General features: G+C 38.2%; 1 protein-coding gene across 1 annotated transcript; it reads right to left on the reverse strand.

Annotated features, from left to right (window-relative positions):
• Positions 1 to 921: 921 nt before the first annotated feature.
• On the reverse strand, positions 922 to 24,408 carry LOC128996332 (cleavage and polyadenylation specificity factor 73). The gene is made up of 17 exons (XM_054421591.1): positions 24,186 to 24,408; positions 23,664 to 23,727; positions 22,569 to 22,666; positions 21,547 to 21,675; positions 20,239 to 20,416; positions 19,624 to 19,713; positions 17,924 to 18,074; positions 17,442 to 17,617; positions 16,630 to 16,759; positions 15,893 to 16,068; positions 15,162 to 15,314; positions 14,535 to 14,643; positions 13,471 to 13,655; positions 3,153 to 3,281; positions 2,244 to 2,366; positions 1,461 to 1,605; positions 922 to 1,076 (listed from the first exon to the last, which is right to left on the reverse strand). Exons 1-16 carry the CDS (start codon positions 24,254 to 24,256, stop codon positions 1,489 to 1,491), a joined length of 2,079 nt encoding a protein of 692 aa, XP_054277566.1. The 5' UTR covers positions 24,257 to 24,408; the 3' UTR covers positions 922 to 1,076; positions 1,461 to 1,488.
• Between the last annotated feature and the right edge of the window lie 1,297 nt (positions 24,409 to 25,705).

Genomic DNA, 25,705 nt, shown 5'->3' on the forward strand with positions numbered 1-25,705 from the left:
AAATTACCTGTGTCCGCCAGTCGATCCTTATTATAACTAAAAGTCTATAAGGATCGACTGGCGGACACAGGTAATTTAACCTTTTATTGTATGTCATACCGATCCGGAACAACAACAAACAACATAAAATACAGTTGTTAATTGAGCAGGAACAGCACAGTTGATTGACACATTACAGATTATATAGTTTAAAATATGTTGTTGCCTTTTTTCAGTTTGGCAAGGTGAACTACAGTATTTCATACAATCTCTGTCATTTTTCCCCCTTAAGGGGAGGTGGAATCCCTATCTCTGTAATGCTAACATAATGTACCTTTTTGGAAAAACTATATGGCCTATCTCTCTGAAATTTTTGTCAGTTCTTTGTATACCTTTGATACATGTGCTGAGTTTTTTTCAGGCTTTTAAACTAATAAATAGCTTAGATAAAAAAAATTTTGGAGGTACTAAAGATTTTCCAAATTTCTTGTGATACATATATTTTTTTACCAAGTAGGATGGAATTAGGCCCTAAAAAAAACTCAGTGTGTTTAACACTATATACTATAACATACATGTTGTGTAAAAATTTTAACTCGCTATCCCTAGTAGTTTCTGAGAAAAGGTACATAACATGACAAAAATAACGATTTGTGTATAACTTAGGCCTTGGGCCTAGGGGTATAGAAAATATGCAATATATGTTATTTTGCCTTAAACATTTCAGCCCCATATTATCTTCCGATAGCTTTTTCCAGTTTTCTTTCTTTCTTTCAAAGAATTGCAAAAGCTATTGCTGTCCCCATCACCAAGGTAACTTATATAACACCAAGGGCGTCATATACTCTAGCTACGTCCTTGAGAATACTCTGCTGTCAGACTTGAGGACTACGCTAGTCATAATCAAGAAATAAAAAATTACAAAATAATACTCTTTCTTTATTATTATTTTTGTACATTATAGAAAACTTAGTTCGCACAACCTTGATACAATATGGTACAAACAGGCTACCATTTGTTTTACTGTTGAATTCTAAGTTTCCTGTGAAGTTTTACATCATGACTTCTTCTTTTTCACAGTTCACGTCACCAACAATCTGAAAACGATTGTAGATGAATAAACAGATTTCCAAACTAAAAATTTAAAGTTTCTATGATTGGAAAAGGTTTGTACAGTATTTATACGTCATTGAGTCAATTTTCACCATAGTGTCAACACTCAAGACATTTTCTGACAAAGATACGATCTTGAATTTATGAACACCATGCTCAAACAAACTTAGAGATTGGAAAACAACTACTTTCTGTACAGTGTTGAAAATATAATTTTTTAATAAACAAAAAATGAAGTACTTGACCAGAAGTGAAGGACTGAACTGTCCCCTGCCACCACACGTACCGGAGAAACAATAAACCAGAAAATGCACCAGTTTCACATTCCTTTGCAATAGATCACGACTACGATTGATGAGACAACTTACTCAGCACAGAGATCTGACCCAGTGTTGTTCAAGCTACTGTGCTGCTGAGGAATTCAGTTCTGGGTGGAGCGAGCGAGTCGTGTAATTTACTGACGGCCGTTTGTACAATCTGTCTGAAGGTCTCGTCATCCTCACAAGTCACTTCCTGTCAAACAAGTTTAAACTATTGGAGTGCATCTCATACATGAAAATAAAACAAGACAGTTGTCAATGGAATTGCAGCTTTTTCTCGAGTAAAGAACTATCTTCTTTAAATCAGTTCCTGATTTTAACTAGGCCTATTAAATTTTACGAGTCAAGTAGTATCGTTGACTTTAAATATCATAATACGACAATGGATTTAAGCTAGACATTCCAAACAACAGCTTTTCAATTTTTGCGAAACAGGACACAAAGTAAAATGTGAACAACACCAACCATTTGTCACATTGTCAAATTTTATTTTTTATCTTGTTTCACTTAAACATTTTTTTGTAGCTGTGGTATTTTCTATCGGAATGTGGTTATAGTTGAGAATTGTTTAGACTTTAAGTTGGGTTTTTAAAATTTGGTTTAATATACATAAAATACAGCCTACACACTGTTATTTGACAGTTAGCCAGTTGATTACTTAAGAGGTCTTAGTTTATTGAGGCTCTCTAAGAGTGTGTTTGTTGAGCTTATTTAAAGCTGAACACCGTATTACACTTAGAAACACAAAGTCTATTACAATACACAGAAGGATAAAAATTGACCCAGAAAAGATATGGCTTTTATTCTGAAACTTGGCTGAAAATAACTTACTAGATTAACGAGATCAATGTTTGCCTTCTTTCCGTCAACGGTGACGTAGAGTCTCTCGCCTTTGAATATCTTAGGTACAGAGTCTTCACCAAACATCTCCTGCAGCATTTCAATCAAGCATTCCTGCAAAAAAAAAGGGTTTAGATGGACAAGGATTATGTCGGCAACAAGGTATTTAACCTTTAGAATTGTAATTGTTGAGCAATCCGGTAGGTAACACCTAAAAAATAAAGTTATTATAAGTAAAGCAGTGATTTTATTTTGTCTCAGATCATGCTGTTGTGTTGTGATGATCTGTATTATTTTTCAAATAACTGATTAAATTTAAAATATAACCTTTTATCAAAGACACAACTACAATACTTTATTTTTCAAAGGTTGAATGAATGGCTATTCATTGACTTTTCATTAATTATTCATATTTGTTCACAATGTGTCTATTTTTAGGTTAGAGCGAAATTCCTCCTCAGGGATTCGGTTGCCCAACTGGTGTGTTCGGATCCATAGCTTTAGCCTCACATAACATTAAATGAAAATAAATAAGGAATGGCAGGGGCCTGTTTCATGGTTAACTACAAACTAATATTATAAGTAAATCAGCAGATTGCCCAATGCAAGTCTAATAGAGATTACAAGTTACAAGTTAGAATTTGTTACTTGTAGTTTATTATGAAACTGTCCCATATCATAAACTAAAATTCATGTTTTGTTTGTTCATTTTTGGAGCCAAAAAACTAACTTAGTTACAAAGAGAGAAAAACAAATATTACAAAGCAACTCAAATAAAAAAAATAACAAATAACCAAAAATGAACATATTTGTTGATTCTTTCACCCACGAATAAAATAAGTAAATCATTTAAACTGAAATTTATTGAGGTAAAATTGTATACCAAAGTATCAGACATACCTTAAAGTGCATCCTGTCCATCTTGGAGGGAACAGGGAGAAATTTGCTGCCAGGATCAAGGGATTCAGCCTGCAAGACGGCAGTCAACACACAGTCTGCGAACATGTCATTGACTGGGGTTGCGATCCACTGTAACATGGAAGAGGCACTATAGTAAAAAGTATCAAAATAGGCCTAACAAGGGAAATTCAAACAACATTTAAAAACGTTTTTTAAATATAAAAGACACCTAGATTTTAACATAATCGATGCAACAAAAATATTGGGGTGCTTAATACTACCGTAGATAAAACATACTCCCTTGTGTTGCTTAATCTAAGCTACTACTGTGCATCACAAAGTCTTTACATTATCCCAACTACCTCCCCACCATAACAGTCTGTACTAGTTCCCATTCCATTGGCCAGTCTACAATAGTTGCCATCTGTCGAACTCTTTACCTAACAACCTACCATTGTCTTTTAAGTACTGAGAACTGTATATCAGATGATAATTCACAGCTCGGTTTCCACAGCTTCTTGTCCTCTAGAGCCTCTACTGTGCCAGTTAGCTGGGTCAGCAGATACCTCAGCACATTCATAGAACCAGTGAAGTGTACAGACTGCTGTTGTATCACCTACCTCTATGTGACCATCTTGTTGTCCGGTGTAATGTCCACAGCCTGGAGCGCCCTCAGCTTCTTGTCCTCTAGAGCCTCTACTGTGCCAGTTAGCTGGGTCAGCAGATACCTCAGCACATTCATGGAACCACAGTGAAGTGTACAGACTGCTGTTGTATCACCTACCTCTAGTGTGACCATCTTGTTGTCCAGTGTAATGTCCACAGCCTGGAGCGCCCTCAGCTTCTTGTCCTCTAGAGCCTCTACTGTGCCAGTCAGCTGGATCAGCAGATACCTCAGCACATTCATGGAACCACAGTGAAGTGTACAGACTGCTGTTGTATCACCTACCTCTAGTGTGACCATCTTGTTGTCCAGTGTAATGTCCACAGCCTGGAACGCCCTCAGCTTCTTGTCCTCTAGAGCCTCTACTGTGCCAGTTAGCTGGGTCAGCAGATACCTCAGCACATTCATGGAACCAGTGAAGTGTACAGGCTGTTGTTGTATCACCTACCTCTAGTGTGACCATCTTGTTGTCCAGTGTAATGTCCACAGCCTGGAACGCCCTCAGCTTCTTGTCCTCTAGAGCCTCTACTGTGCCAGTTAGCTGGATCAGCAGATACCTCAGCACATTCATAGAACCAGTGAAGTGTACAGACTGATGTTGTATCACCTACCTCTAGTGTGACCATCTTGTTGTCCAGTGTAATGTCCACAGCCTGGAACGCCCTCAGCTTCTTGTCGGGTCAGTCCATATCAAATCAACACACTTTCAACATATTTTTTACCTTGCCATCTTAGATTTTGATGAAATTTGGTACAGAGGTTACCTTTATGGAGACTTAAAAAAATACCAAATTTCATCTCAATATCTCAAACAGTTTCCAAAATACGGCCATTTAAAGTTTTCAAAAAACGGTCAAAATCGCGGTAAAACTTCTAAATAGTCATAACTCGTCTCCTGTTTAAGTTAGAAACATGAGAAAGGTGTCATTTTTTAGCTCTTTTTATGCCCTTTCTAATGATATACAACACATAATAGGTTATGACAACAAAATTTTTTTTTAATTCAAAAATAAATTTTTAAAATAAAATATTTTGAAAAACACATTTTTGATTATTTTCTAAAAAATATATAAAGTTGTTCATGTTATCAGTAATGTGTACACCAAGTTTGGTTATGGGATTGCAATGGGTTCATGGTTAAAATAATTCAAAACCAACGGTGGTTTGTCTAGTTTTAAGTATTTTGGTTGGTAGTCATCTACAAGCATGTTATATGTAATCTACCTATATCTATAAAAGAGGAACTAAGTATGTATGTACCTTATGCACTCAGAAACCGCTCGACAGGTTGTAATGAAACCTTCAGGCATTATTAAGCATTATTCAAGGATGGTTTGTGTGAAGTTTGGTGCAGATCCATCAAAACGGCTCCGCCCCAGAGGGTTTTAAGTGGGCCAATGTCAGACTTTTTGAACTACTATGTTTACAAATAAATATAAACAGCTGTTACCCGGCAACTGTTTTGTAGGTTCGAATAATCACAACATACTGTATTAGTCATGATTTGAAATAGTGCCACAATGTTTCCGTAGAGTAAATATGTTAAATGTGTATGTTAGACAATATGTTAAATATTTTAAATAGTTTATCGTGTAAAATATGATCTATTTTATATGGCCTATTAATACATAACCAAAACCTTACTATCCGTAATCAGATGTTTCATCTTTATTTTGAAATGCTCGTTTGAAATATTTTAGAATATCTCAGGAGCAGAACCTGTACATCTTAACATCTGCTCTTCGAACTGTCCAATTTAAGTTTTTACAGCTGACTTCAATTGATATATTTCGGCTACATTCTTTCAAAATGTAAACATGGAAAATTTGGAAGCCCATGGGGCTTAGCCCAGCCCAAGAGAAATATATGAAAATTAAATGATATAGTATTGCATTTTCATCCATTTGTAAACTATGTTTCAATTTTTAAGTCTCTAGGTCATCAGGAAGTTAGATTGAAATCGATATCAAAATTTGTACCGGACAAAGCGAACTAATGAAAACAAGCCTATGGGGGTAGCCCAAGAGAAATATGAAAATTAAATGATATAATATTGCATTGGCATCCATTTTTAAGCTATGTTTCAAGTTTCAAGTCTCTAGCTCATCGGGAAGTTAGTTTAAAATTGATTGCAAAATTTTTATCAGACACGAAAACGAGCTAATACCGTAAAAACAAGCCCATGGGGCGTGGCCCAAGAAAAATATGAAAAATAAATAATATAATATTGCATTGTCATCCATTTGTGACCTATGTTTCAAGTCACTAGCTCATCAGGAAGTTAGGTTAAGATTGATTGCAAAATTTGTACCGGACAAGAAAGCGAGCAAATAAAAACGTTTTAAAATTAGACAAACCACCGTTGGTTTTGAATTATTTTAACCATGAACCCATTGCAATCCCATAACCAAACTTAGTGTACACATTACTGATAACATGAACAACTTTATATATTTTTTAGAAAATAATCAAAAATGCGTTTTTCAAAATATTTTATTTTAAAAATTTATTTTTGAATTTGAAAAAAGTTTTGTTGGCATAACCTATTATGTGTTGTATATCATTAGAAATTAAAAATTAAATTAATTAAATTAAAGCATACGATACCATAAAGAGACCCAAACTCTGGGAAGCAATGCAAAAGTTTGGGATACCGGACAAGCTGATACGTTTGACAAAGATGTGTGTGGATGGATCCAAAAATAAAGTAAAGGTAGAAAGTGAATACTCTGACACTTTTCAGACTAACACAGGAGTTAGGCAAGGAGATGGATTGTCTCCAATCTTGTTTAACATAGCAATTGAAGAAACACTACAAAACACAAAGAAAGTGGAAGCTGGAGCATACCTTGGGTCAAAAATAAACGTACTGGCCTTTGCCGACGACGTAGCATTAGTGGCAGAAACTGAAGAGGATCTTAAGAAACTGGCCCAAACTATTACAACAGAATCAAAAAAGATAGGACTTAAAGTAAGTGCAGAGAAATCCAAATATCTCAAAGTGGGAAGAATTCAAAATGAGGATATGGAACCATTAAAAGTCGACAACCTGACGTTTGAGAGAGTGTCCGAATTTAAGTACTTAGGAATAACAGTCAACTCCAGTAACAAAACAGAAAATGAAATAGAAAAGAGACTTATCACGGCAACTAACTGCTTTCGAAGCATGTCAAAAATCTTAGGATCCAGATTACTGTCAAAAGCCACAAAAATTAGAATTTATAAAACTATTATCCAACCAGTTCTCTTATATGGATCTGAGGCCTGGACCCTAACCAAACAAAACGAAAGGAGATTAATCGTCTTTGAGAACAAGATATTAAGAAAGATTTTTGGCCCTATAAAAGAAAATGAAATATGGCGGATCAGGAAAAACAGAGAACTACGAGAACTCTACGAAGACCCAGATATTGTAGCTATTGTTAAGAGCCGAAGATTGAGGTGGGCAGGGCACATAGCGAGAAGAGAAGAAAACAGTCTCCTGAAGATAGCTACAAATGGACGACCACGAGGGACCCGACCACTAGGAAGACCCAAACTACGATGGGGAGACCAGGTGCGGAAAGACCTTCATCGCATGGGGACATCAATTGACCGAGCAGCAGACAGAAAACACTGGAGGCAACTTGTTGGCGAGGCCAAAAACCAACTTAGGTTTGAATGGCCAAGGAGGTAAGGTAAGGTAATATCATTAGAAAGGGCATAAAAAGAGCTAAAAAATGACACCTTTCCCATGTTTCTAACTTGAACAGGAGGACTGTTTAGAAGTTTTACCGCAGCGCGATTTTGATCGTTTTTTGAAAACTTTAAATGGCCGTATTTTGGAAACTGTTTGAGATATTGAGTTGAAATTTGGTATTTTTTTAAGTCTCCATAAAGGTAACCTCTGTACCAAATTTCATCAAAATCTAAGATGGTGAGGTAAAATAGGTGTGTTGATTTGACATGGACTGACCCTGTCCTCTAGAGCCTCTACTGTGCCAGTCAGCTGGATCAGCAGATACCTCAGCACATTCATAGAACCAGTGAAGTGTACAGACTGATGTTGTATCACCTACCTCTAGTGTGACCATCTTGTTGTCCAGTGTAATGTCCACAGCCTGGAACGCCCTCAGCTTCTTGTCCTCTAGAGCCTCTACTGTGCCAGTTAGCTGGGTCAGCAGATACCTCAGAACATTCATAGAACCAGTGAAGTGTACAGACTGCTGTTGTATCACCTACCTCTAGTGTGACCATCTTGTTGTCCAGTGTAATGTCTACAGCCTGGAACGCCTTCAGCTTCTTGTCCTCTAGAGCCTCTACTGTGCCAGTTAGCTGGGTAAGCAGATACCTTAGCACATTCATGGAACCAGTGAAGTGTACTGACTGCTGTTGTATCACCTACCCCTCTGACCATCACACCTCTAGTGTGACCATCTTGTTGTCCAGTGTAATGTCCACAGCCTGGAACGCCCTCAGCTTCTTGTCCTCTAGAGCCTCTACTGTGCCAGTTAGCTGGGTCAGCAGATACCTCAGCACATTCATAGAACCAGTGAAGTGTACTGACTGCTATTGTATCACCTACCTCTAGTGTGACCATCTTGTTGTCCAGTGTAATGTCTACAGCCTGGAACGCCTTCAGCTTCTTGTCCTCTAGAGCCTCTACTGTGCCAGTTAGCTGGGTCAGCAGATACCTCAGCACATTCATAGAACCAGTGAAGTGTACTGACTGCTGTTGTATCACCTACCTCTAGTGTGACCATCTTGTTGTCCAGTGTAATGTCCACAGCCTGGAACGCCCTCAGCTTCTTGTCCTCTAGAGCCTCTACTGTGCCAGTAAGCTGGGTCAGCAGATACCTCAGCACATTCATAGAACCAGTGAAGTGTACTGACTGTTGTTGTATCACCTACCTCTAGTGTGACCATCTTGTTGTCCAGTGTAATGTCCACAGCCTGGAACGCCCTCAGCTTCTTGTCCTCTAGAGCCTCTACTGTGCCAGTTAGCTGGGTCAGCAGATACCTCAGCACATTCATGGAACCAGTGAAGTGTACAGACTGTTGTTGTATCACCTACCTCTAGTGTGACCATCTTGTTGCCCAGTGTAATGTCCACAGCCTGGAACGCCCTCAGCTTCTTGTCCTCTAGAGCCTCTACTGTGCCAGTTAGCTGGGTAAGCAGATACCTTAGCACATTCATGGAACCAGTGAAGTGTACTGACTGCTGTTGTATCACCTACCCCTCTGACCATCACACCTCTAGTGTGACCATCTTGTTGTCCAGTGTAATGTCCACAGCCTGGAACGCCCTCAGCTTCTTGTCCTCTAGAGCCTCTACTGTGCCAGTTAGCTGGGTAAGCAGATACCTTAGCACATTCATGGAACCAGTGAAGTGTACTGACTGCTGTTGTATCACCTACCCCTCTGACCATCACACCTCTAGTGTGACCATCTTGTTGTCCAGTGTAATGTCCACAGCCTGGAACGCCCTCAGCTTCTTGTCCTCTAGAGCCTCTACTGTGCCAGTTAGCTGGGTAAGCAGATACCTCAGCACATTCATAGAACCAGTGAAGTGTACTGACTGTTGTTGTATCACCTACCTCTAGTGTGACCATCTTGTTGTCCAGTGTAATGTCCACAGCCTGGAACGCCCTCAGCTTCTTGTCCTCTAGAGCCTCTACTGTGCCAGTTAGCTGGGTCAGCAGATACCTCAGCACATTCATAGAACCAGTGAAGTGTACAGACTGTTGTTGTATCACCTACCTCTAGTGTGACCATCTTGTTGTCCAGTGTAATGTCCACAGCCTGGAACGCCCTCAGCTTCTTGTCCTCTAGAGCCTCTACTGTGCCAGTTAGCTGGGTCAGCAGATACCTCAGCACATTCATAGAACCAGTGAAGTGTACAGACTGTTGTTGTATCACCTACCTCTAGTGTGACCATCTTGTTGTCCAGTGTAATGTCCACAGCCTGGAACGCCCTCAGCTTCTTGTCCTCTAGAGCCTCTACTGTGCCAGTCAGCTGGGTCAGCAGATACCTCAGCACATTCATGGAACCAGTGAAGTGTACAGACTGTTGTTGTATCACCTACCTCTAATGTGACCATCTTGTTGTCCACTGTAATGTCCACAGCCTGGAACGCCCTCAGCTTCTTGTCCTCTAGAGCCTCTACTGTGCCAGTTAGCTTGGTCAGCAGATACCTCAGCACATTTATGGAACCAGTGAAGTGTACAGACTGCTGTTGTATCACCTACCTCTAGTGTGACCATCTTGTTGTCCAGTGTAATGTCCACAGCCTGGAACGCCCTCAGCTTCTTGTCCTCTAGAGCCTCTACTGTGCCAGTTAGCTGGGTCAGCAGATACCTCAGCACATTTATGGAACCAGTGAAGTGTACAGACTGCTGTTGTATCACCTACCTCTAGTGTGACCATCTTGTTGTCCAGTGTAATGTCCACAGTCTGGAACGCCCTCAGCTTCTTGTCCTCTAGAGCCTCTACTGTGCCAGTTAGCTGGGTCAGCAAATACCTCAGCACATTCATGGAACCAGTGAAGTGTACAGACTGCTGTTGTATCACCTACCTCTAGTGTGACCATCTTGTTGTCCAGTGTAATGTCCACAGCCTGGAACGCCCTCAGCTTCTTGTCCTCTAGAGCCTCTACTGTGCCAGTTAGCTGGGTCAGCAGATACCTCAGCACATTCATGGAACCAGAGAAGTGTACTGATTGTTGTTGTATCACCTACCTCTAGTGTGACCATCTTGTTGTCCAGTGTAATGTCCACAGTCTGGAACGCCCTCAGCTTCTTGTCCTCTAGAGCCTCTACTGTGCTAGTTAGCTGGGTCAGCAGATACCTCAACACATTCATGGAACCAGTGAAGTGTACTGATTGTTGTTGTATCACCTACCTCTAGTGTGACCATCTTGTTGTCCAGTGTAATGTCTACAGCCTGGAACGCCCTCAGCTTCTTGTCCTCTAGAGCCTCTACTGTGCCAGTTAGCTGGGTCAGCAGATACCTCAGCACATTCATGGAACCAGAGAAGTGTACTGATTGTTGTTGTATCACCTACCTCTAGTGTGACCATCTTGTTGTCCAGTGTAATGTCCACAGTCTGGAACGCCCTCAGCTTCTTGTCCTCTAGAGCCTCTACTGTGCTAGTTAGCTGGGTCAGCAGATACCTCAACACATTCATGGAACCAGTGAAGTGTACTGATTGTTGTTGTATCACCTACCTCTAGTGTGACCATCTTGTTGTCCAGTGTAATGTCCACAGTCTGGAACGCCCTCAGCTTCTTGTCCTCTAGAGCCTCTACTGTGCTAGTTAGCTGGGTCAGCAGATACCTCAGCACATTCATGGAACCAGTGAAGTGTACAGACTGCTGTTGTATCACCTACCTCTAGTGTGACCATCTTGTTGTCCAGTGTAATGTCCACAGTCTGGAACGCCCTCAGCTTCTTGTCCTCTAGAGCCTCTACTGTGCCAGTTAGCTGGGTCAGCAGATACCTCAGCACATTCATGGAACCAGTGAAGTGTAAAGACTGCTGTTGTATCACCTACCTCTAGTGTGACCATCTTGTTGTCCAGTGTAATGTCCACAGTCTGGAACGCCCTCAGCTTCTTGTCCTCTAGAGCCTCTACTGTGCTAGTTAGCTGGGTCAGCAGATACCTCAGCACATTCATGGAACCCCAGTGAAGTGTACTGACTGCTGTTGTATCACCTACCTCTAGTGTGACCATCTTGTTGTCCAGTGTAATGTCCACACCCTGGAACGCCCTCAGCTTCTTGTCCTCTAGAGCCTCTACTGTGCCAGTTAGCTGGGTCAGCAGATACCTCAGCACATTCATGGAACCCCAGTGAAGTGTACTGACTGCTGTTGTATCACCTACCTCTAGTGTGACCATCTTGTTGTCCAGTGTAATGTCCACAGCCTGGAACGCCCTCAGCTTCTTGTCTTCTAAAGCCTCTACTGTGCCAGTTAGCTGGGTCAGCAGATACCTCAGCACATTTATGGAACCAGTGAAGTGTACAGACTGCTGTTGTATCACCTACCTCTAGTGTGACCATCTTGTTGTCCAGTGTAATGTCCACAGCCTGGAACGCCCTCAGCTTCTTGTCCTCTAGAGCCTCCACTGTGCCAGTTAGCTGGGTCAGCAGATACCTCAGCACATTTATGGAACCAGTGAAGTGTACAGACTGCTGTTGTATCACCTACCTCTAGTGTGACCATCTTGTTGTCCAGTGTAATGTCCACAGCCTGGAACGCCCTCAGCTTCTTGTCCTCTAGAGCCTCTACTGTGCCAGTTAGCTGGGTCAGCAAATACCTCAGCACATTCATGGAACCAGTGAAGTGTACTGATTGTTGTTGTATCACCTACCTCTAGTGTGACCATCTTGTTGTCCAGTGTAATGTCTACAGCCTGGAACGCCCTCAGCTTCTTGTCCTCTAGAGCCTCTACTGTGCCAGTTAGCTGGGTCAGCAGATACCTCAGCACATTCATGGAACCAGAGAAGTGTACTGATTGTTGTTGTATCACCTACCTCTAGTGTGACCATCTTGTTGTCCAGTGTAATGTCCACAGTCTGGAACGCCCTCAGCTTCTTGTCCTCTAGAGCCTCTACTGTGCCAGTCAGCTGGGTCAGCAGATACCTCAACACATTCATGGAACCAGTGAAGTGTACTGATTGTTGTTGTATCACCTACCTCTAGTGTGACCATCTTGTTGTCCAGTGTAATGTCCACAGTCTGGAACGCCCTCAGCTTCTTGTCCTCTAGAGCCTCTACTGTGCTAGTTAGCTGGGTCAGCAGATACCTCAGCACATTCATGGAACCAGTGAAGTGTACAGACTGCTGTTGTATCACCTACCATCTTGTGTGACCATCTTGTTGTCCAGTGTAATGTCCACAGTCTGGAACGCCCTCAGCTTCTTGTCCTCTAGAGCCTCTACTGTGCCAGTTAGCTGGGTCAGCAGATACCTCAGCACATTTATGGAACCAGTGAAGTGTACAGACTGCTGTTGTATCACCTACCTCTAGTGTGACCATCTTGTTATCCAGTGTAATGTCCACAGGCTGGAACGCCCTCAGCTTCTTGTCCTCTAGAGCCTCTACTGTGCCAGTTAGCTGGGTCAGCAGATACCTCAGCACATTCATGGGACCAGTGAAGTGTACTGACTGCTGTTGTATCACCTACCTCTAGTGTGACCATCTTGTTGTCCAGTGTAATGTCCACAGCCTGGAACGCCCTCAGCTTCTTGTCCTCTAGAGCCTCTACTGTGCCAGTTAGCTGGGTCAGCAGATACCTCAGCACATTCATGGAACCAGTGAAGTGTACAGACTGCTGTTGTATCACCTACCTCTAGTGTGACCATCTTGTTGTCCAGTGTAATGTCCACAGTCTGGAACGCCCTCAGCTTCTTGTCCTCTAGAGCCTCTACTGTGCCAGTTAGCTGGGTCAGCAGATACCTCAGCACATTCATGGGACCAGTGAAGTGTACTGACTGCTGTTGTATCACCTACCTCTAGTGTGACCATCTTGTTGTCCAGTGTAATTTCCACAGTCTGGAACGCCCTCAGCTTCTTGTCCTCTAGAGCCTCTACTGTGCCATTTAGCTGGGTCAGCAGATACCTCAGCACATTCATAGAACCAGTGAAGTGTACTGACTGATGTTGTCACCTACCTCTAGTGTGACCATCTTGTTATCCAGTGTAATGTCCACAGCCTGGAACGCCCTCAGCTTCTTGTCCTCTAAAGCCTCTACTGTGCCAGTTAACTGGGTCAGCAGATACCTCAGCACATTCATAGAACCAGTGAAGTGTACAGACTGCTGTTGTATCACTGTGCTCACACTCATGTCTGTGTACTCTACAAAGTATAATTTTACATTTAAAATTTTATAGTTTATTTTAGGAAACCTGCAGCAGATTTGTTTAGTTTGGATTAGGTCAGAATGGGTGAAAGATTTTAATCCTTTGATACCAAAATCTTTTTGCTTTGAAAACTGTAATATTACAATCACCCTAAGGTACGCAATATTTTTCATGGTGTCCGCTATATCATGGTGAAATCATTAAAATCTTCCACATTCACAGCAAAACCAAGAAAACTATGTATAGTCATGGCAAAAACAAAATTAACTTTCTCGATTACTGCAAAACTTTGATGATCTTATTCATGATGATGCATGGTGGACTCAAAAAAGTCTCCTCCAGTTAAGGTGAAATCGAGAACATTTTACTGGCAACGTTGAGATCATGAGTGTCCTCCACGAGCACAGCAAAATCGAGAACAGTAACCGCAGTTATGACTAAACAGAAATATTTTCTTCCATCAGAATCAGAGGAATAATTAAGTTTGTTGTAAAAAGCATTTAGCTTGGATTAAACAATTAAAATTAAAACTCAGCTCGGTTTCAACAGGCTTGAAACAACCTCTAGGGCTAACTTGGTTGACCTGAATTGACCTAAAAGTGCAGTGACCCAACTACTGGTGTCAAATTTAGTTAAACAAAATTTCAAGTTATCTAACCGTCTAATAGCATCAATGGTGCATCAGTTGGTTTGAAGACTTAACATTATATTAATTTACAGGAAAAGTTGACAGAGTTAGTTTTTTATTCTCTCAGCTTACTGTAGTATGATTGTCGTAATTTTATACCTCTCATCGTGTGGGTCAAGCCTACAGCTAATGTTACACAGTAAATCTGCTCGTAAACAAATAGACATAGACAAAAGATCAACTCACTGGTAAGATCCTGAGGAGCCAACATATGATAGTTGAAGTTCCTCTTGACCAGAATACCAGAGATCTTGTGGCCAGGCTTGGGCGCCTCTACGGCCAAACTCCCCATCACCTGCAAATATAAAACACTTTTGAAATGAGGATAAATCAAGGTAGACCTACTTATAGACATGTGTATAAACACTAGTTGGACCAAAATTGCAAAGCCCAACAAAAATAAAATTACAAGTTATTGTCAAAAACAAAAAATTAAAAAATAATTTTACATCTTGAATTTAAACTAAAAAAAAAATCAATCTTAAATCTTTAAAATTTTTAGTGGACTTTTACTTTATAAGTTTGTTCAACAATTCAACAATTCTACAGTTGTTTGCTGTTGAGAGGTTAAAGAAAAGAATAGGCCTACCTTTTTTTCTTGCTCAAACCTACCTCAGTTGAAAATTCTGTTGAATACATTTAAATATTTTGCATGTATAGTGTAAACGTAATTTTGGTTTCTAGTGCCAGAAAACCACTTTCCTACAGCTCCACTTTCTAAAAGCTTGTTTTCTCACAATATTCGCCCTTAAATCCTATCTACTTAAGCCCTACATTTCCTAGCCTTGAGGCCTTGTAGATACATTTCTTTACCTTGGCCGTCTTCTCACCACGGAAGTACAACTCCACGGCCACCGTGTTTCGAGGGTTGTGAATCTCCATTGTAGTGTTGGGATCATCCTCATACTCTCGTATCAAGGCTGCCTTCAGTCTGCTCATCTCGTTCTGTTCTCCATGAACCAGAACCTGCACCAGAGAAAGTTATTTATGAGTGTGGATCTAGCAGTAAATTTTCAGTAAATAGTTTTAGTTTAAGAATCAAATTTCAATTTCAAAGTTCTCAGGTTTGCGTGACAGGGGTATTGATTGTTGTATTTAATATTTCTTGTTTAGATCATTCATTTGTACACAAGTAATGAAAAAAAATCAAAGTCATTAATACAATTTTGACATCATTTCATTAGAATTTTAAAACTTTTTTGTTTATAAACTAGTTTTGAGTTATTTCAAAAAGAAAAATAGATATATATATGTAATGAAGAGGGAAAATTCTCTACCCAATTTTTAAAACACTATAGCATTACATGTTTTAAGGTAGGTTTGAGCCAACTTATGGAATTTCCAAATTATTTTAAGGACTATAAAATTTAAATTGCTTCAGAACAGTATATTGTATGTGCTGTGAAAAACTATCAACTTTGTTGTCATGATAATTTTCAAAATTGAGTTATTCAAATTAGTTGAGTATACTGGTAGTAAAATGTAATATTTGTTCACTTTTTCAAGAAATGTAAGTTACAAGTTTGTTGTATAAAAGTGCACACCACATGAGGAGGTTTGAGGATTTTGATGAACTCGTTGGTCTGCTGAAAGTCCGTGTGGGCAGAGAAGGATATGTAGTCCACAGACATCTTGAGAGCCAACTTCTGTCCTGTCATAGTGACAATGTCCTCTGGTTCTGACAAGATGGTCTTGGCCAAAGTACCTTCCACACAGTAACCTGCAAACAACATGTATCAGTGTGGCGTAGCCTCTGGATAAGGTTTGAATAGAAAGGGCTTATTGCCTGAGAATTAATGAGACAATGGATAGGATAGCAGGCTGACCTTTAGAAATGTAAAATACACACAGTAATACCGAAGAAAATACAAAAGAAACACTGGATATTTCGAGGCCACTGGCCTCTTTCTCAACATTGAGACTCTAAGTCAGTGTAACCACGATGAAAGCTAGTTGGACAAATTAAACTTAAGCTGCTGTGTCACATTCTGATCAACCACTACTGAGAACCACATTGAGATTATTGAAATGGAATCTGAATGGCTTAACGACAGCATATCTTATCGAACCCAAAAACGGCTTGAAGGAAATGCGAAGAAAGTACAACTGAAAACCTGGACAGCTGACATATAAAAGAAAGGGGAAAAAACAGGTAAACAAAGAAGATGGTTCAGTTCCAGGGAATTTTTGCTGCGGCTTTGTGTCTCATTTCATCAGGAATAAATGTACAAACAAAGCCAAACTCAAGTGCTACTGAGTACTGTACAAAGTGTAGTGGTACCTGCAATGATGACTCCATTCTTGCTGTCCGTACACCAAGACTCAAACAACTCTCTGGACAAGCCACTCTGCATCATACCAGGCGAGGCCATCACTACACAGGGGCCGATGTCTTCAAAGTGATCAATGCCCTGCAAAACAACATAACTGAACGTAACTGCCTAGGAAGAACTTATAGATAGACTTGAGCTTCTTTGCTGATACAGTTAGGCCCTAATACCTCAGCAGTTCAGGTTCTTTAGTGAAATGTTCAAGAATTGTTACATAGGCCTACGTTTCATAGAACACTACGACTTATTAACCCTGCTAGGTACCTAGGAGACGAAATAGGTTTACAGAACTTTGTACTTTCATTTGCTACACAGTACATTGATTGCATTTACCATTTGGCCCTAGTATTACTTGTGGACATTAATAACGGGAAACACGAGTCACATATAACAGCTGGAGTGCTAATCTGTCAGTCAGCACTAATATCATGAGTGTTTGAAGAAAATAAATAGTATTGCAGGCTTACCTGAATAACAGAGTCCATTCTATCACAAGAAACACACTTCTTGGCCATCTTGGGTTTTAAGACATATCTTCCCAACTCAAACCGTCCTTGGTTGAAAATACTGTTGACCGTGAAATTTTTAATCGTTTGTGTATAGCATGAAGTTTGTGTTTTTCTTCCAGAGTGGACCTCTCCCTGATTTAAGCAAGCCTGCTATCTCTGAAATTATAGTTCTCATCCTAGACTGATAATGTGTACCTAATATATTTTATTCAACCAGAACACCGTTCAATTTTACACTGATTAACTAAGCGTACCTTAAGATTTGATATATGTTTGAAGACAAAAGGATTGTTGATGGCAATCTGTCGGCGGATTTTTTCATTCATTGCATTCACATAAGTCTGGTACACGGCCATGCACTTTTTAGCGAGAGAAGAAGCGTAATACACAGGAATCTCGTGCAGTTCAGGGTGCTGGCTCCAGTACTCATCTGTCAACAGAAGATTAGAAATATCAATTGAAAGAATTCAGTAAATAACACCTCATTATCTGTAACATTTATGAGTGTTTCAAATGAAGTGCTGGCTAAATTTGCAAATGCAGAGAAGTATTCAACATACTGTAATAATTGTAAAGCTGCATTTTATAGCCCCTGTACTGATTGTTACAGACGGCAAAACAGGCTACCTCATTTCTATTTGTGTAGTAGGTACCGGTAATCTTCATCAACAAATCACTGCTGATTAAGTACTTGGTTCAGTATGTACTTTAGAAAAGGAAATACTTTTAAACTCACCAAGGATCAGCAGAAGTTCCTGAGCTCTACCGAGTGCAAAGACTGGTATTAGGACTCGTCCTCCTCGGTTGACTATCTCATGGACCAGCGTAGTGAACCTACTCTCTCTCTCTTCCCGCTTTTCATGGATGTGGGTCCCGTAGGTTGATTCCTGTACAAATATTTAAAGACCACAATCAGCCAACATCATACACAAACAACTATGAACAGAAATAGATAAAATACTGTTTTTAGGCCCTAATGCTTTATTTTAAGTATTTTAACTGAAACTGTAACCTGTTGAATTTAGTGGTAACTCACAAAAATTTTAATAACAAACAATAGAGCATGTAGGTTGTTAAGTTTTACAGACAAATTAGTCATATTATCTGAAGTATACCAGTTTTTTTCAGTTTTTGGATAACTTGAATAATTACAACCTGAATATTGGGGTTAACTCAAATACAACATTTTAAATTTGAATTAGTAATGGCGTTGAATCTGGCTTCACACATACACATTCATTACTTTTGGTTACCTATTTTAATCATTTTAGAACGTAAAATTACTTCATGGAAAACATTTATTTGAGTACATTTAATTAGCTGAATACATGTTGAATGTAGTTGAGTAGCTAATAGTTTACTTAGCTTATGCCTTATTTCTAGCCTCCAGTTAAGGTAGGCTATTTTTTTAAGTTATAAAATACAAGGTGTTACTCCACTCAACCAAAAAAGCCAGTTCTTTTTTCAATTGTTGAATAAGGAGGATAGCAAATAGCTTACCTTGAAGAAGTGTAGGTAGGCCATAGAACATATACAGGGTGTCCCGGAACTCTCTACCAATATTATAGGGCATTGATCCTGGGTAAGAAACATAACTAAATATCATATTTAAACTGTCCGGAAGTCCTTAGTTACTCACACAGCCGCCATTTTGTTTTTTTAAGTAATTAATTTTTTTCTAAAGAATGGTTAAACATACGAAATGGAAACTTTGCACAAGCATTTGTGAAAACTAGACAAAGCTACAAAAAAATTATCACGATTTTTCAAATTCATAAAACAAAATGGTGGTCATTTAAATTTTTTGTAAAATCAATGGTTTTTTAGTTATTTAAGAAAGAAAATTTTAAATGGCCGCCATTATGTTTTATGAATTTGAAAAATCTTCATAATTTTTTTGTAGCTTTGTCTAGTTGTCATAAATGCTTGTGCAAAGTTTCCATTTCGTATGTTTAACCATTCTTTAGAAAAAAATTAATAACTTAAAAAAACAAAATGGCGGCTGTGTGAGTAACTAAGGACTTCCGGACAATTTAAATATGATATTTAGGTACGTTTCTTACCCAGGATCAATGTCCTAAAATATTGGTAGAGAGTTCCGGGACACCCTGTAGAAGAGACACTAAATGCAATATTTCATGCCCTGAGGGACTTTGCCAATAATTGTAGGGAAAGTCCTGTATCACTTTCTCTACCCACAACAAAATCCCCCAGGGGACGAAATAATGTGTACCGGTATCAGTGTCTCTTCTATATGTTCTACACTTCCTTTAAGGTAAGCTAGCTGCTATCCTCCTTATTCTACAATTGAAAATTCTGGCCTAGAGTCTTTCCTTACATAAAACCCGTAAGTTATTCTTTTGGTTAAAGTTCTAAAAGTCAACCTTATAACCAAAATTTGTTTAAGATATTAGGCCTAATAATTATATTTTTTACCGTGATTAAAACGTCAGGATGAACACTTGGAATTTCAGCAGCCATCAAATGTCTGTCTTCTTGTCTGGAAAAATCTCCAGTATACAGGACCTGTTGGATTAAATAAGGTTTACAAAGTCACAAGGTTGAATCATAGTATCTGTGGCACAAACATACGGGGTGTATCATAACATTATATTTTCAAACACGGCAAAAGTAGCCTACATACAACTGATATGAAACATGCAGAAAACCATAATCATCTTATCATTATATCTATGTCAAGGCAAGATCATTCCTTATAAACAACCACTGAAAAGCAAAAGGCTGAGACCCCAAACATAAAAAAAATATTACAAGATAATTGAAAGGCGTAACATATGACTTAACTGATGTATTTTATGACAAAAAAAGCTTTGTTTTCGATATTTAGAAAGAAAATAGGAAAATGTTCAAATAACTTTGACCCCCAAGTTATAAGGATTTAACACCCAAAGGCTTAATGCAACCATAATATTACAATCAATACAAACACTGACTGGATATAAGTCTACAAAAAAATATGATGCATTTCCTACAAATAACATCAATGATACACTCCATACTATTGGTTATTTTTGCGATTAAGTAACTCACCTTGACCCCGGCAATCTCAATCATAAACATGGCCGCGCCTAGCACGTGCCCTGCGTTGTACGCCCAGAACTTGACTCCACCCACTTCTTTCTCCTCGTGGAAGTTGATAGTTTCTATTTTGTCCATGCTGTTCTCTAAGTCTGTCTCAGTGTATAGCATTTGGTCAGTGGCTATATTGCTGGAACGATCATTTTCATAAGATCACATAAAAATGGAACAACAACATTACCTAGACTTCTTGTTTGGATCAGTTTGGGTTGGTAGCGTTTAAGTGGGCTTTTGTCATTTGACTTCTATGAGTCTACATGCGCGATTTGTTCTTAGCTAAGCAAACAAACAAGTCATAACCTGTCGACCACTGTTTAGTACATATACATGTTAGCTGTAGGCTATTCATTGTGTTTTGTAGTAAACAAAGTATTATAGCTTATATACAGGGTGTCCCACAAAGGGGTTTAAAAACGTTTGATTTAATATTACTTGCCCATTTATGCATAGAATATTTAAAAACTTTACACAGTTTATAAAGTAGATTTAAAAAATATTCTGGGAAAATGTCAGCTCCCTAACCCTCATAGAAACAAAATGGTGGCATATTGTATGCTTTTTTACTAACTAATAATATTAAAGTATTAAATTATTTATTATTTATTAACTAGTCATGGATCACATTTTAAATAATTTTGAACTCTACTTTTAGGGTTTTCATTAGGCTATGTTCTAATTTCCAGTTGGAAGAAGCCTGATTTCCCTAGGATGTGATGATACAAATATTTTGATGGTAAAACACTTGTTATCTAAATAATATCTTCATATACCGGTAATTTTTTTTTAATAAGGAAAGAAAATATAATTGATTAATAGTTGTTAAACTTTATTATAAACTGTGTTTACAGAAACTGTTTCAAGATCAAACAATCATACGCATGATTTAATTAATCATAAGCCATGTGATTGTAAATAGACAGTGAGCAAGTTCGTTACTTTTAATAATTTTGTGAAAAAAACCTTTTGAATTTTTAGGAGATTAAAACCGAAAACAAGGAAGTAGCCTAACTGAAAGAGATAACTTAAGTGTAAATTTTTGAAGTACTTGGGAGTCTAACCAATGTATTTGATTATAGCTTGGGGCTTCGATCCCCTACGTCCTGGGTTTAAGTCTCTACAACCAATAGCTTACACATGTGAAAATTCTAGCATCTAAGGACTTTGGTGCGTACTTTCCAGGAATAAACTGTTTAGTTGTGTTTAACATTACAAATAATCAATATCCGATGGTAATTAGTAATTTTCTACACTTGCATTTACCTTACTTTGATGTAATCCGAGAGAAGCCACCTGTAGATAGCTTTAGTCGCGTGAGTCATAAAACATCTGCCTTTGAAGCTTGTCTTCATCAGAAACCAAGGCAACGCTCCACAGTGGTCCAGATGGAAACTGCAAAATAATTTGGAGAAAAATAGCTGATTCAAACAAAATAATAATTTTCATAGCTATCAAGATTTGTAGACCTATTTAATTCTCCTGATTTTCCATTCTTCATTCAACAAATAAAAGGCAATAAATAGGACTACAAACCCTTTAAGAAGTGGAATGCTTACGGAGAATAGTCAGACAAGAATTTTGCCGATCTCTCGCGCGGCGGCCTCGTTACTCTATCTCTTTCTCTTTCTAAACAGATTCTTTGTCTCACTCTCTCTCAGTCAGTCAGCTGACTTGGCCGCGCGCTGCGATAGTCTACCTAGCGGCCGCAGCGGAAACCATAAAAAATTTAAATATTTCCAGACTGAATTTTTTACATAGGCAAATTACACTTCTTTGGGTTTGTATTCATTGTAAAAGGTTGTTGATTGCAGACATACAATAAAATCCTGAACCAAATTTGAATTTGGAATTTCAATAATTGATTAATAGTTGTTAAACTTTATTATAAACTGTGTTTACAGAAACTGTTTCAAGAAATGTCAACATTTACTTAGGGTAATTTACTGAGAAGACGCAGAGAACAGTGCTGTTCTGTGGCCAGTAGGCTTTAATAATTTATCATGTTAAGTGTTGTACAAATCTTTTATACTATAATAACAGATTACTGAGAAAGCAGATATATGTAGGATACATAACTAAGCTTTTAAGTAGGTACCATACCACCAACAACTGCCTGAAATAATTTTTAGGTGAGAGGTGTTTAAGTATCCCTTTTCATATCTATTATCATCTATTATTATCTATTATCATATCTAGGTAGGCTCTTAATAGTAGGCTATTTATTAATTCAGAGGTAAAATTTTTCCTGCAAAAATCTATGATCTAATATAAACGTAAGTACTCACTGAGATATCAATAATAGATCTATTTCGTTTGCTTCAATCAAGTCCACAAATGGCAGAGCATCCATTCCTGAGAGGCCAGGGTGAATGCCGCAATCCAACTAAAAACACAAAATATTTCTATGGGACTTCATATAATTTATGCCTCACTTGAAGAACATAATATGTGGTCTACTTACAGGTTAGTGGCTTAATAGTTGTATGCAAAACTTAGTTTTTTTCATCAGGATTTGAAAATTTGATTTACAAACTATTTAAGCTTACAATGACAAAAGTGCCTGAGTAAAATAGTAGTACCGGTAGAGGGTATTCAGTAGCCTATAGTTGCCTCCAAACAAATTTGAATTTTTATATCTTACTTTACAGATTTTACCTCCTGAATCCAAATATACCTACCATTATTTTTATACAGCAAATTAATATTTACAGAAGATATCGCTGTTTGGGTACAACTTTTGAATAAAATATCAACAACCATTCAAAAGTAGCCTACCTGACAACTTGCACATTAACATTAAAAATCTAAATTAGGCCTAAAATCCATGTTTTAGCCTGAGCTGTATAATAACTAAAATAGGCTTTACCTTCGTCACTGCAGCTCAAATTCTTGTGGTGTAACTACGTTACGGCCGTTTCGGCATTACAATGCCATCGTCAGACTACAAAAACACAAACTCGGCTGAAGTAGCGTCGTTGAAGATTAAACACGTAACACATACGAACATTAAGATACATTTAAAATATTTACAAAAACCGAACAGGCCTGTCATACTAACGGGTGAATAATCTAAATGTAGGTGTTAATATATTTCTGTCTTGCAAATTTAACCTAGACCTAAATTAAATGAAGTAAGTTAGGCCAAAAGTAGAAATAACCGCAAGATCAAACAATACAAGTGGTTTTACTTTGATTGGGGACGCAAGGAATGCGGCCAGGGGCGTAATCAGTCCCTCAGGTCCATAGTGCATCACATGTAAACCACGTTACAGTTATGCCTGGAAATAACTGTAGCTATGATTTAACTTTTTTAGTCAAATACTGACTAAAAAACTTACTAAGGGGATTTAGCCTGTATTATTAGGCTATAATAAACTCACCATGATTTTCTTTCCCTTGAATTCCAGCATAATGCATGACCTTCCGACTTCCTGGCCTGCACCTCTGAAAAATATCATAATAGGCTATCATATTTGTTTTACTTAGGCTAGCCCTACTTCCTAAACTTACTTACTTATTATATAAGTTAGAATACTTAGACCAAAGTTAACTCTTAGAAGTCGCTGAGGTAATTAACTTAAAGCTATATCAACCTCCAGTCAAGGCTCTAAAAATTTATTTTTTATATATGTTTTTAGCGCTGATTCCAAAAATGATGTCGTTTTAGCGGAAAAGCACGTGGGGGTGCAGATTCCAAAAGCCTATCTTGTTTTAAACCATTTAAGTTAAATGAAAGTTAGGCTAGCCTACCGGTTAACATTGCCTATGCGCTTAACATTGCAACAGCACATGTTCATAGTTTTACTTTTTGACACAGAACCACTCTTAGGATAAAACTGAACAATAACCAAAATTTTGCCACTCACATAATAGTACTAAGGATAAAAGAATAATAAACTCACAGTGGTCTTATTGATAACAAATCACTCTCTTCTGCCGGCACTTGGGAATCGGGCTTCCTTTTAGTGCCCATGATCTTAAATTGTTTCTAGATACAGTATTTTGTGATCTTGGATATAAAAACTGATAGGATGAAATATGAATTACAATCCAACATTAAACTAGGAGTTGATGAAAATAACAAGATTATAATTTGTTAGTTTATATAATACTACAGATAACCACAATCCACCTGACAGTCCGAGTCCATTTTATTTATTTTCATTTTGGTTCTTCTGCTTCTCACTTCAGCTTCCTTTCTCTCTTCCTAGTTCCTACTTTTAGCAGGCTCATGTTAGTGTCGTGTACCTGCTATTACCTCCCTCGCCATTTTCAAAAAGAAAACTGTTGATGGAGGTTTGGCATGGATAAAAAATCCTTTTCCAAAATTAAGCTTGAAAAATAATACTTTAAATAACATAAAAAAAATTTAACTAACATACTCAATTTATTATCTTTATAAATCAATAAACTATGCTTAACACTTGACACTTGTAAATATTACAAGGTGGTTTCTTGTATAGGCGCACTCAAATCACGCACCATAAAATGGAGGTCGACACATACACATGGGGGGAGATAGTCATCAGGGCACCCCTAACTGTGCGCATCTACCCTTCTGAGAAATCTCATAGTTGTTAAACAAAAGAGCGCCAAATAAAGTAATAGCTAACTTGTAATAATACCCCGATACCTTTACAAAGTAGTTATTTTTTTATTCTATGCACTTTACATAACGATAAGCTATCAAATCTATTTGCTCTTTATTGAATTGGTCCGTCTTTTTTAAAGGAAGTCCCTTCTAATTGGTCTTCCTCCTGTTCTTTGAGACTTATGTTGTGTTGAGCCCCAAATACGGGTCTGACTGAATCTAATTCACATTTTTCAAAAATGAAAAAACCATACATAGGGAACTATTACATAGGGAACCATAGGGTGCTAATTGCTACATACTGGGAGTGCAAACTCGCATGCAGTGGTGCTGGTTCTCCTCTCCTCGAGGACCTCAAGTCAGCTTTGCGAGCATCCCAGTAGTGACTTGTTTATTGGTTTAAATGACAGTCAATCAACAACACAGTCAGGCAACCCAGAAACTGGAGTGCCAACCATATTTTTTGTCCTAAAATACATAGGCGAGTGAAAATTTAAAAACGTACGTTTTCAGGAAAAGCACTTTGCAAATTAATTTGTTTCACCTTTTTTCAAAACTTTTATTATTTTTTTTTATTTCCTTAACATTTGAAGTTTCATAAAATGTCCATGGTAACGCAATATCTTTGGTAGTTTTTTTTTAAAAGAGCATCTTTATTGGAAAAACACAAAATCCTGTCACGACCATAACAGACGTTTAAATGAATATTAAAAATAGTTAATATTATTTTTATAACTATGTTTTGCTATAAAATAATTTACTTTTATGACCATTATACAATAAAAAGGTCACTGAGCTTTTGGTATATTTCGTCTTTCTAGAAAAAAATAA

The sequence above is a fragment of the Macrosteles quadrilineatus genome, unplaced genomic scaffold (assembly GCF_028750875.1).
Source record: "Macrosteles quadrilineatus isolate MER2022 unplaced genomic scaffold, UCM_ALF_1.0 Scaffold_6__1_contigs__length_79288215, whole genome shotgun sequence".
Lineage (NCBI taxonomy): Eukaryota > Metazoa > Arthropoda > Insecta > Hemiptera > Cicadellidae > Macrosteles > Macrosteles quadrilineatus.

Excerpts from the sequence above, each read along its gene's own strand:
- LOC128996332 (XM_054421591.1), bottom strand. The coding sequence starts at position 24,256 with ATGGGCACTAAAAGGAAGCCCGATTCCCAAGTGCCGGCAGAAGAGAGT. Across the intron at positions 16,760-17,441 it reads AACATATATCAAATCTTAAG|GGCATTGATCACTTTGAAGA; the intron begins GTACGCTTAGTT and ends GTTGTTTTGCAG. Across the intron at positions 1,606-2,243 it reads ACATTGATCTCGTTAATCTA|GAAGTGACTTGTGAGGATGA; the intron begins GTAAGTTATTTT and ends CTTGTTTGACAG.